The 13,055-nt window shown below is 40.8% G+C and overlaps 2 protein-coding genes across 3 annotated transcripts in view; one reads left to right on the top strand and one right to left on the bottom strand.

Annotated features, from left to right (window-relative positions):
- Jupiter (microtubule-associated protein Jupiter) overlaps positions 1-9,959 on the bottom strand; it is a 92,556-nt gene extending 82,597 nt beyond the window's left edge. Inside the window, exon 1 of one of the 2 annotated variants that reach the window (XM_076440419.1) lies at positions 9,761-9,959. In XM_076440419.1, the coding sequence (XP_076296534.1) occupies positions 9,761-9,816 (56 nt within the window). In that variant the 5' untranslated portion in view covers positions 9,817-9,959. Of the gene's footprint in view, positions 1-4,918; positions 5,095-9,760 lie in introns of those variants that run through there. The other variant, XM_076440421.1, reaches the window with a different exon arrangement.
- Positions 9,960-10,469: 510 nt separating this feature from the next.
- LOC143216871 (inhibitor of growth protein 1) lies at positions 10,470-12,839 on the top strand. Its single transcript, XM_076440417.1, has 3 exons — positions 10,470-10,854; positions 11,232-11,435; positions 11,509-12,839. The coding sequence occupies exons 1-3, from the start codon at positions 10,719-10,721 to the stop codon at positions 12,084-12,086; spliced, it is 918 nt and encodes a 305-aa protein (XP_076296532.1). The 5' UTR covers positions 10,470-10,718; the 3' UTR covers positions 12,087-12,839.
- The last annotated feature ends 216 nt before the right edge of the window (positions 12,840-13,055 follow it).

Raw genomic sequence — 13,055 nt, forward strand, 5'->3', positions numbered from 1 at the left:
TCACGCGTTGTGTCCACCCGAGAACAATTTCGATACTGTTTGCTCCGAGATAGCGAGTAGAGAAATCGTAGAATCGTATCCATTAGGAACTAATCCATCGTGGATAAACGGAGCATGTTCATCGCTCACGATGGAACTTTAGATGCTCGACAGTTTCGTAATTTTGTACGAACGTACGTTACAGGGGAACGAGAGGCTCGGTGCACGCACAAGACGATTGGGAAGGGATGCAAGATCCTGTCGCGACTTTTCCTTGCCAATGGATAGCATCAACGACATCGTGGAGCAGTGCTGAGCATATTTGCCTCGATTGAGACAAAACTGTCCCCACAGTAGCGCCCACTGCCCCCTTCCAGTAAGCGCCGTTACGGTGGGGCAACGAAGACGCACGAGACACCAGCGAGCGCAATGAAGATGCGTGCTGCAGGGAAGAAAATTTGGTGGGGGAAGCAAGCGTTTGAAGGGCCCGAACCGGGCCCAGCACTGACTTAGGACATCCCTAGTGTGGTCAGAAGTATTTTTTCCCGTGGTTTATTCAGATGCCATCGTAATCATATTGTTCGCTAATGAAGAGGACGTTGGGGAACCTCAGCGAGCGATCATAGTAATCCGCGCGGATCGAACGTGGATGAATCCCAACCGTGGATCGCCGTTGAACACGGGTTGTCCGCTTAAACGCGGTACGGTTCAATTACACGGCTTCCATCCACCGTCGTCGTTTCTTCCCGAAGCAAAGTTGGAGAGGGAAGGCAAGATATCTCCGGACTATAGCAGCGCGAGGATTGAATGAAGGTTCGGAGAGATCTAGAGGATCTGATGCGGCCCCCTTTGGGTCCTTTAGCTGGCCGATTAACACGATCCGATAAGACAACGAATGAGACGCGACGGAAGACGAGGAAAGTCGTCGGCGCGTGAACCGCCCACGCGACCAAAGCGGAGACGCGACGAAACGAGACACTGCTACTCGACTTTATTATCTCGAGTGGCTTTCAGGCGGTTCTAGTGGCCCTCCTCTCCCCTCCGCTGATCCGCAGATTGACGGCAATTAGAGTAGGACGAGGATCCCGGGGGAAAAACGTAGTTCGCATCGAAAAAAATTGCCGGCGCGTAAAGGGTCGATGCCCGATACGCGGTAAAACTGTCCGGGATCGTACGGCACGCGGCTAAATACGCTGACCCCGTCGTTAACGGACTTAACTAACAGGCAACGGACGACATCGCGTCGCGTCCCGTCGTGCCTTTCGATCTTATGGCTAGCCAACGGCGAATAAGACGGTTTTCGCGGTCGTGGATCGATCAGCAGAGACACCGGTGCTCGATTCAATTTCATTCGATTCGATTCGAACCAATACGATCCGATACGACTCGATGCGTGACCCACCGATCTCCATTCTGTCGGCGGAAACCGATGAATCGGGGCCGATGCTGTGGGAACCGATTTCCTACCCAAGACCGGTTCCACATTTTTTATTTTATAATTGTAGGGGTGGATAGATAAAAGTGTCAAGCGGATAAAGAAGCTAAATGACTTTAACACCTTCATTCATCACGAATATTACCGATATCGGTTGTTAACTCGTTCATCCACTCTCTAACTCCGCAAGCAACCATACAAACGTTTCCCAACAGGGAGCTAAGTTAAGAATGAGAGTTTACACCTTTATGCATGAGGATATCTAAGTTTAACCTAAAATGTTACTTGACACCTTTATCCATCCACTCCTTCAATTATCGAAATCACAAAGATGTCTGCAGGTTCTGTGATAGGTATAAATACATACTGGGTGAGTCACCTAACGTTGCCATCTTAAATATCTTTGTCGTTTTCAAAGATACGTCAAATGTCTGAAGGACAAAGTGAATGGTTCAGTGGGGCTCACATGGTACCAAAAATATTTTTGTTTTTACGTGATTTTTTTAGAGATATCAAGGTCACCTTCATTATTTTTAAATGGAAGCCCCCTTTTTTAAACACCTACAATGATAGCCCCTTTCATTAGGAATTCAGTGACTATAATTACCCATGCACGCATAAACTTTCTAAGTAAGACACAGAACATTATTATTTTGCATTAACCATTAAAAATTCGCAGTTTACTCGTTAATCACTCATTAATTTTTCGAAGCCCCTTATTTGTAGACTCTTCATACTTAGGCTTTAAAAACAACGAAGATATTTGAAGTATATGAAGTAAGAGTACCAAGGTACCTAAGGAAGAAAGGAGGAGGAGACAGCCAGAGCCTGATGGCTAGAGTAAGATGTGGCAATATGGAAGAAGGGAATAAATATTGGAGAAAAGAATCTGGCAGAACACTGTGAAGGTGTCGAGAGAATAAATATAAGTATAGAAAAGATAGTACAAGATAAAAGAGTGGGAGTAATAGTAGACCGGCTCAGCATTGTCGAGAAAAACGGGAAAGAAATAATCAAAAGGAGAGAGGGAGAGGCAACATTAGATGTAAGACATTAGTATAGATTAACATTGATTATTATAGGCAATAAGGCATTGGGGGGGGAATTTTCAAAAAAATTTTCCTTCATCCTAGATAGGGCGAGTTTATACTCATTTTATGAGGAAATTTTCCGAAGAAGACGAACGGAATATTCTTAAGTGGAAATTCGCTCTAACAAGCGAGATAATCGGAGTTTCAGAGAACGGAAGCCCGCCAATCGAAAACGAGTTTGGAGCACATTATTTTAATAAGCGATAGCGGCGAAGAAATTAGACGTAAAAACGTGAGAGAGCGTAGTTTGAGTGTCGAAGGATTGTAAGAGACCAAACGCGGATTTTGGACAGGCTCAGGCTACAATAAAAGGAAATTTTCCCGAGAGAAGAAAAAGGAAAAAGGCATGGGATATGGATGGAGGGATGGGTGACATAGGAGGACTGCAAACAAAGCCCAATTTCTTGGCCACCAGGCCGAAATAAATAAATACTACTACAAAGATGTTTGCATTAGAAATTATCGAACAAGTGTCCCAAAACAGAAACCTTGAAAGGGATGGTTCCTGAGTCATTTGAAGTGAATTTTTTCCTCGGCGAAGGCTAAAGTTTCCGATTTTCTGTATTTCTGCGGGATCGTTCCGATCCTTTCCGAAGGGAAACCGTCTCCGGTCTGCTCTCGAGAGTAGCAGGAATATTTAGTTAAACCTGGCCGCTCGAATGCGCTCGTCGTACACCGAGGTCCTGTTTAAAAACGAGTTCTACCCACACGACAAAGTGAACCGTGTCACAGTCGGCTCTCGCCACAGCGAGGCCGTGCTTTGTGCAACGAAAACGCCGATTGTAATAATACAATCGAAGAAAAGCTCCCGGAGAAACCGGAAACCAGTCCCGGCGTATGCATCCGATGGATGCCTACAATGTATCACGATTAATATCGATTATTTGCTATGCGCCCGAAGAATAACACGACGTACGTTTCGATAACTTGTAATGATTCATCGATTCGCGCGATAACTAGCCTCCCGAAATAGACTATCTTTTGTGTGAAAACCGACAAGTCGGCACCCTTTGCCGCTTATCTCGGCGTATCGTTGAATGATTCACCGATTTCACGGCCGGGTCCGTACGTGCTGATAAGACGAACACGAAGTAGTTACAAGTACCAGATTGCGGATCCTACGTTTTCGAGGGAGAAGATCTTCGTTCCGCATGATGTAACGACTTCTACGAAATTGTTTTAACGAAACAAGTTGCCCTTATATGTTGCCATTTCCGGTTTCTGTTTTTTTAACCTACAATTAGTGAAATTATAACGAGGCTTTCATGGTGAACGATTAAAGAAATGTATTTAATAGCGCAGATATTCATATTTATATTAATATAAATGCAATCTTGTTACTTTTATACGGCCACATGTACCGAATCTCCAAGTGTGCTCATAAAAGTATACGTGGTGGACCGTCTACATGTATTTATATCAATGCCGATACATTTGAATATTCCTGTTCTGTAAAAGTTGCCCTTGCTTCACTTAAATTCCGTGTAACATTGAAAAATAAGTCTCTTACGACATTTTCTACAGTGAAAAAAAAAAACGGTACAACGGAAATTCCGTGGGGAATATATAGCGTGACTCGGGCCAATAAACGAAACACGACGGAAAAAGAAGCACGAGCCCATGGCTCGGCAACTGGTTGCTCTCGTTACACTGGCATTAACCTTTGTACAGGTTCCGTGGCCGTCTCGAGACGTTGTACGTGTTCTTGTTTCGGCCGGCGATCGCAAAAATAGAAACTGGACTCGATGGGGCCCCTTTCGATTCCCGTTCTCCTTGAGACCGTTAATTGCGGACGATTAACCTCGAAATTTGTCGCCTCCACTAATACTTTGTTACATTTCCGCTCCTGTCTCCGCACAGTGATCGATCTCGACGGTTACCGACAGGCACAAACTGTTCGATCGTATTTATCCCGACCGTGCAGGCCGACGGAATCATTTCCACGAGGTTCCCTCGCCTCGAAAAGGTTCGGGAGGCGGTGCTAGACGCGGTCCGAAGAATCTATGCACATGGATACAGGACCGTGAAAATAAACGAGGAAATTCTAAAAGGAGACCGCGGCCTCGGTCGGTAAAGCAGAGAGCGCGCAAGCAACAGGCGGGGGGGGGGCAATGCGGCTCCCCGCATACTCGCGCATCGATTCCGCAATCCGTAATTAGTTTAATCACGTTTGCGGAGCCGCGATTCCGATCTATCGATGGAGGGCAGGTCGTCGAACTTGTCTCCAGATCGAGCATTCCCGAGGAGAAAGGCGTTTCGAAGTTATTACGTGTCTGTCAAAATGACAGGAAAAAGAACGACACAATCGATAGATATATATCTCCCACCTGCCACCCACTCGGCAGCACGATCGAAGGACAAACGGAACCAGCGTAAATTGTCCGGAGAAAAATTCAGTTTTCGCTTCACAAACCTGGTTTTGAATCGTTGGGTATCGTCTTGCCCTGCCCACATGATGATTTTCCGTCGTTTCGATGATCTGTCCCCGACTGTCCTCTCGTGACACTGAAGTACGCGGTGTTTGAATGTCGCGACGACGACGACAACTCGTGTGTGCCGGTTTATGCGCGTTCGAACAAGCTCCGTCGTGGGTCAGTCCAGGCTGGGTCACACGACTGTCTGTCTCTCTCACGCCCGGGAACCACGGAACACGTTGGAACGAAACGGCGACAGAATCGCGAAGTGGAAACCTCGAACGCGCGCCACACGGAGAGGAGGCGCCACTACGAAAAACTGGAGAAACACGATAGAGATAGAGGAAGCGTGCCGCGTTCCGTACAATCGCGAAATCCACTGACGGTTCGAATCGACTGCGTCTCTCTCGCGTCCAGCACCGACTTTGCGTAGGGAGAGAACGATCCTCGTGTGCACGGGGCCTTAGGCCGGTTTTCTCGGAGTCTGCGCGAACGATCAGCCTCCCAACGGGACACCAGTCTTGTGCCTCACCAGTCCCTCAACCTGCCGATACTCTTGTATCGATAATATCCAATAATGTTACCCTATGCGATAGAACAGATTTCTCTATACTCTTGTAAAGAACCTTCTTTTCGATATGGTCCACCTATGTAACCGAAAACCATTCTCTCTCTAGCTACATACTTCTCCGTGCCAGCGACCGCCGCGTCGGTTATATTTATCCTTTGTGCCGTACTCTTCGCAGATTTTGCACCTAGCGAAAATACCTTGCGTCTCTTTACCTTATAGGGTCTGAACGCCGCGACAAGTAGCCGGCGACACACGTGGGCGAACTTTGCAATACATTTCGCTCTTATCAACCGTATGTGGCAAAACCTCTTCTTAACAATGCTCGTGCTAATTTCTGTGGTTGCAGGGAAAAACGCCGCATGTCGCGATTTCAAAAAATTTCGGTTTATGCGTTAATTGAGCTTTAGTAACTGATTGTGAGTATAGCATTTACGTATTTACCAGAAAAAAGCCATGAAAACAAACTCGAAGGCTCAGAAAATAATGCAATTTAACCAATGTCCTTCCTCCTAATAAAGTATGTATATATATATATATATATATATATATATATATATATATATATATAATATTAAATAACTCGGCAAAAATTATATTCACCTGTTTATCAAAAACATGTCTTTTTGAATTATCATTTAAAGTCTTCCCTGCTCCATGAAATTTTAAATAGCTGCAGTATATTGACTGTACAAAGGTAGCATTATCATTTGTCTTTTAATTAAGGGCTGGAATGAAAGGGAAAATGAAATATAAACTGTTTCAATATTAAAAAATTAATTTAAAATTTAAGTAAAAATGCTTAGATTTTTTTAAGGGACGATAAGACCCTATAGAATTTTATATTTACACTAGCTTTTTCCCGCGGCTTCGCTCGCACAGAAAACCGTTTAATGCCCTCGGAAATTAATATTGTTTCTCTATAAAACCTTTTAACCCCCCATGCCGCCATCTTAGATTTCAAAACCCCTTTTCACCCTCCTAGGGGATCAATTTTTTAAAATGCCGAAACACACAGGTGTTTGATTAATTATATCAAAGAGCATTTGGACCAAGTTTCAAGCAAATCCGACCACGAACAAAATATTCCTCATACAAACGTTGCAACCCCTTTTCACCCCCTTAGAGGTCGAATTTTTAAGAATGCCGAAACAGGTGTTTGATTATTTGTATCAAAGAGCATTGAGACCAAGTATGAAGTAAATCCGACTACGAACAAAGTATTCCTCATACAAACGTTGCAACCCCTTTTCACCCTCTCCGGGGGTTGAATTTTTTGAAATGCCGGAACAGGTTTTTGATTAATTATATCAAAGAGCATTAAGACCACGTATGAAGTAAATCCGACTACGAACAAAATATTCCTCATACAAACGTTACAACCCCTTTTCACCCCCTTGGGGGTTCAATTTTTTAAAATGCCGAAATAGGTGTTTGATTAATTATATCGAAGAGCATTAAGACCAAGTACGAAGTAAATCCGACCACGAACAAAATATTCCTCATACAAACGTTGCAACCCCTTTTCACCCCCTTGGGGATTGAATTTCGAAATATCCTTTCTTATCCCTTGTATAGATCATAAGGGAAACCTCTGTGCAAAATTTCAGCTTTCTAAGTCCAAGGGTTTAGCCTGGGCGTTGATAGGTGAGTCAGGACTTCGCTTTTATATATATAGATGAATGTCCTATGTCAAAGAATTAATAATCAAAAGATTTGTCTGTCTTATAATTTATTTCACTTTTACACTAGCTTCATTACTAGACAGCAAATAAAAGTTTTCTACCTGAATTACTTTAAATACTTCAGATGTTTTTACTGTTTTAAATTACACCTACTCATTTTTGTCACGAATGCATAAGATCCGCTAATCATAAATTATAAATTCCAAAAATAAAGACTATGCATATACATATAACGACAACAACTTGGATGAATACGGTAATTTTCTCACAAAACCTCTGTTTTTGCAAATAGCGTATTCCCGAGGTAATGAATCCGAATGATATAAATCGGCGATTCGTCACCGTCCGAACGGCAGCCAATTGAGTGGCAACGCACGCGAACAAGGGCATTCAAAATGAATGTTTCCCTACGAGCCGGACGATATTCCCAGAATTGTCTCCCCGGTTGCGGTGTCCGAACAAAAAAAAAACCCGGCGAGGGGTATGGAAAAATGGGTGAAATAAAGGGTGTGCGTGAGAGAAACGGAAAGAGGGAGAATAAAGAGTGGGTAGAGCATCATATGGCATGGCTGTGCAATTACGAAGCTTCGGGTACCTAAATGTATACGCCTCTATGCGGCACGCTAGGAACTATGGCGACGTCGGGTGACTCAACCTCGAACAGCGTGACTCGTATCTCGGAACCTTGCAAGCAATGCCTTGAAATATGACAAAAAAGATCTGATATTCGTGTCTGAAATCTATTCCTACCACCACGTTCGGGTAAAAAGTTTTATCATTAATTTTTTGACTCGCTAACCCGGCAGTGGAATACTGTCTGTACACCGATTGCTATATTTAAGTGCCCGTACACAATGTCCCTCATGCGACGCACGATTGTGTTCGAAAACAGTAGATCCGCGAAAAAAAAATGATTCATCCAACCGCAGGATGCATGCCGGGAAAGGGTTAGCCGCCTGTCATTTTCAGATATCATGGTTACCGGACGTCCGGTAATTTGAATGTATGCGAGCCCGAGCCTCGGCGTTTACACGAAAGCGACAAACACGTCGTTTATTGTGACAGACTGCGATTGAATATGTTATGAAAATATGTCTGCGTTTTCAACTGGACGACGCGCACGATTTTTCCATTCGGATTTTTCGTTACGGCAAGAAAGTGAACCGATCCGTTTATTAGAAACATGCACTGCAATGTTACGCGGTGAACCGCGAGTTTTTTCCACGAAAACGACAGACTTGTAACGCGACACTCGCAGAGGTAAACTCACTCACCAAGACCTTACAAAGTAGAAAAGGATTATGTAAACGACCCGCTTTCTTAATTACGATGTTTACATGTTGTATACATTGCATAAAGTTGAGACTACATTCCACGGCTTAAGGTTACCCGCGAACCGCAGTAGAGAGACGCAGAATTTTTCAGTCGGGCACACGTCGGAAAATGTGGGAAAGATCGAGCGAACGGATTAGCGTGATCGATCAATTCAATTTTTTTACGGTTAAAGACTCTTTCGGAATTCGCGAAATATTCCGTCAGTCGTGTATTGTTCTTAGGTAAAAGGTCTTGCGCAAGTATATTTAAACACCACCATTTTCGAATGCAATCGACTTTTGAAAATCCACAGTAGCGGTGGTACAGGGAACGCAATCTGTTGCCATTCCTTCGCACTTATGACTACGGTGTAGTTAAGACGTTACCGACACTACAATCGCCAGATACAACAAATATATACATATATAAATATTGAATAGAATATTATCTGTTTTTATTCGGAAAAAAGAAAAGCACGAGAATGTAATATCGCGAAGATAAATAAATTTAAGTGCATTTTTAATATTATATTTTTTCGGAAGGATTAACAAGAAAATTCAGTAAACTATTACAGAGAGACTTTGGAAATTCGTGTCTAAATGACAATGATATGTTTGTAAATTAATAAGTACAGTATGTATCCGAGGACAAAGACACCTGTCAAGGAAGGACTCGGTGCACCAATTTCCGGTTATCCTAATGACAACATACTACAATGCACATTTATTTCACGAATCCCCAATGTGTCGAAAAACACACAGGAAATATCAATGAAAGTAAAATCACAAATAAATAATTCCAATGAATGTCCATTGTTAGTATTACAACTTGCCAAAACATTACCAAGGCAAAAAAAGGATCACGGATTGTCCGGTTATGACCGGTTCAAACTGACGCACCGTGAATAACAAAAAGTCAGCAACCAATGGGACGCCATTCGTTTCTTTCTGTTGCTATTTGCAGAAATAAATGTTTAACCGTACTGTCTCTATTTTATGCGATAACAATTCGTTCGATCGTGTCGGTTGCAAAAAGATAAAACTATACGAATAATAAAATTGGTATTGTTAAGAGATCGATGATGTTAACAATGAACACAGTGGTAACTGTTCATGATGAATGGATTTCTACTCATAAATGATCCTGTTCTCGTTTCTTTTAACGTTGAAATGGTCGAAATAAATAAAGGACGCACCATTGGCACAAAGGGATCGCACGACACCCATACGATATTTCTGCGACAGATAAAGAATAAATGGGAGCGTGTCACTTACTTGCTAGATTTCCTCTTGTCGTCTCCGAATCCTTGGAAGGTTCCTGTGGACGTCATCTTCGGCTAAGATTTGAAACCAAGGGAACGAATATTTTCTTTAGTAACCGTCACACAGATTTTGCGGCACACGAGACCTAAACACGACTCTTTCTTCCACCGAACGAAATCAAATAGGGTTTTGAGACGGGATTGGTAGCAGTCCGTGCTACAAGTTCTGACGTCAGAGGGCTAGTCAAATCAGCGCTTAAATCACCAACTATTTTTCACATGGAAATGATCGTACAATTTTCTCCGTTTCACACTGCACGATAAAAATTGTAAAGCTTTACAAATGATTTGTCAACTCGTAAATCGTCGAGTAATATTTAATTTTCTTTCATTCAGAAAACCAATAATCACTTATTCCATTACAAGATCTGCGTTCATTATTTTTCTCATTCGAAAGTATAGGGAAATATAAAATTATTGCTGTAATTAAAATGATTAATTTACAATTATGTACTGATAATTATTGGGATACTTTAATAATGTTTAATTTTATGTAAAAAATATATTTATATGTAACGTCATGTGAAAAATTGTTATAGAAAATTTCAAAGAATTTTATAGATTCATTTATTTAGGAAATTTTGCACACGGAGAAATGTTCGTTTACGTAAAAGTTGTGTTGTTTTATGAGAAAGAAATTTGAGAAACTTGAGCTAGGTATTCAGCCGCCATGTTTGATTCCGATGACAAATACAGATGGAGCATCTGAAAACGGTCCACAACAGTTTACCTACGGTTCCTACGGTTTAATTGATTCAGATTGGTGCGGTTGTCAACGAATTAATCACGTACTTTTGTATAAATGGTGCGAAAAGCCGGGAAAGTTGTCGCAGCGGTACCGAAGAATTTATTCACGAATGGACGGTTTTTATGGGTTTTAACTAACGAGGGAGATTCGTAAGCGAGCGAACATGTTAAACCAAGCTGTAGTCGAGGCTTTATATTCCGCGACGTACATCGAGAACTATTTGGACTGTGTGGAAAATCTACCGAACGATTTGCAAAGACATGTTTCCCGACTTCGAGAACTCGACGCTACTTGTCAAAGTAATTCAGCTTAACAAACTTTTAAAAAGTGTAGCGCGCGCGCATATGTGTGTGTGTGTGTGTGTGTGTACGTGCGTGCGTGCATGCTTGTCAATTTGTATTTGAAATATTTTCGTTATGCTGACTTGAAAATCTGTAGACAATTAAGTCACGTATAATCTGCACACTTCGAAAGTCTGATAGCAAAAATATCGAAGAAATGAAACGATATCGAAAATCGTTGTGTATTTGAGAAATAAACAATCAACATAGAGTGAAATCTTATTTTGTATTTTTCTAGTATTTCTTAACTGTATTTGTATCTGTTTTCTTGTAACGCATCGTATTGTAATGGATAATTCTTAAAATGTCGTCCTTCTGTTGTTCGTTAAATATAGCGTATTTACGGGAAGTGGATCAACAGCAGGAGGCATTACGGAATGACACGGACATGCAAGTAAGAAGGAGAGCATTGCTGAGGGTGCAGCAGGCGTTAATTGCTGCGAAAGAAATAGGAGATGAAAAGTTGCAGATTGTACAACAAGTCCAGGATCTTATAGAGAACAAATCTAGGCAATTAGATTTAGATTATCGAAACCTTGGTACGATCGTGTGTTGCATCGTCTGTTGTACATGTAAATGTTATATGTTTATCTGACTTGAAATTATTTACAGATTTTGGGAAAGAACAAGAAAGCAGCGAATCGACGCGTGAAACAAATGCTAATGTCAATTCCAACTCTTCTGGCAATGCGAATAACTCTGAGAGACAGACTAAGAGAGCCAGGAGAACAAGAACAGAGACATTGGTTGAATCATCTAATGCTATGGAAATGATCGCAATGACTGAAACACGTTCGAATTCTTTGTCCAATACAAGTAACGGCAGTCAAAAGAAAACAAATACTACTACCACTGGAAAGAAAAAGAAAAGGAAGTCTAAACAAGGTAACCAGCAGAATCAACATCGTGAAGATACTCCACCACCTCCAGAAGACGAGCTAGCAATAGACCCCGATGAACCAACATATTGTCTGTGCGATCAAATATCATATGGAGAGATGATACTGTGCGATAATGATCTATGTCCTATAGAATGGTTCCATTTCTCATGCGTTTCATTGAGCACCAAGCCGAAAGGTAAATGGTTCTGTCCGAAGTGCAGAGGTGATCGACCGAACGTTATGAAGCCGAAAGCACAATTTTTGAAAGAATTGGAAAGGTATAATAAAGAGAAGGAGGAGAAATCGTAGCAGGAAAAAGCTGGTGAGCAATTTAAACTTTGGAAGTGACTAATTGACACAAAAAAATCCTTTGAACGATACTTCATCATTTCAAATATAATTTTGATGGTTTCATTGAAAATTGTCCGACTTCTGGCAAACAAGAAAAGAGATAATAGAAGTCTCATGATGAACTGGTTAAACTTGTTTGGTTTCTTAAGTGTTTCAACCATATAAATATGCGTGTGAACTATCAAATGATTTGTATACTGTATACAGTAGGAGACGAATTGTATTTGTATAATATTCGTTGTTGTAAATATTGTGACATGAATATATTAAATAAGAATGAAACAGGTATCTTCCGATTACTGGTGCACATATTTGAAAATTCATTGAAACTTCATCGTTGAGAATTGAAAGAAAAGTTACTTAGCTTGTACATATCCCAAGTAAATTAGATAAACGTATACATTCAGTTCTTAAAACGACATGGCAGTATTAAATAACAGAGAAGTAATATTTCGTAGCGTGAATTGTCATACATAAAATAGTTTAATATTAATTATTTTTTAAAAATTCGTACAACTATAATGCATACGATTTTATTACAGAATTATTACTATATATCAGTATATGTTAAGTAACATTGGTAAAATTCTATTGTATTATTTGTAAAATGTATAATTGTATAGAAAATATAGTTACAGATTCACTATAAGTGATTATCATGTATTCGATATAAAACATACATAATATGTATAAACGAAAATTATTATTGAATCTCTGTGCAACACTCGAATATTTAATTACATTTTATGTACCTCCTTTTTCTAGTAATGGAAACATCTACATTGTACATATACATAAACATAAGCTGTACTTTTAGATTACAAACTCCAATACGCATTTTTAACTATGTAGCTATTTTTTTATAGCAGAGTATGAACTTGTATACTGCTTATAAAACTGAATTGTTTTCTAAAAACAATTGAGTTT

The sequence above is a fragment of the Lasioglossum baleicum genome, chromosome 16 (genome assembly GCF_051020765.1).
Source record: "Lasioglossum baleicum chromosome 16, iyLasBale1, whole genome shotgun sequence".
Lineage (NCBI taxonomy): Eukaryota > Metazoa > Arthropoda > Insecta > Hymenoptera > Halictidae > Lasioglossum > Lasioglossum baleicum.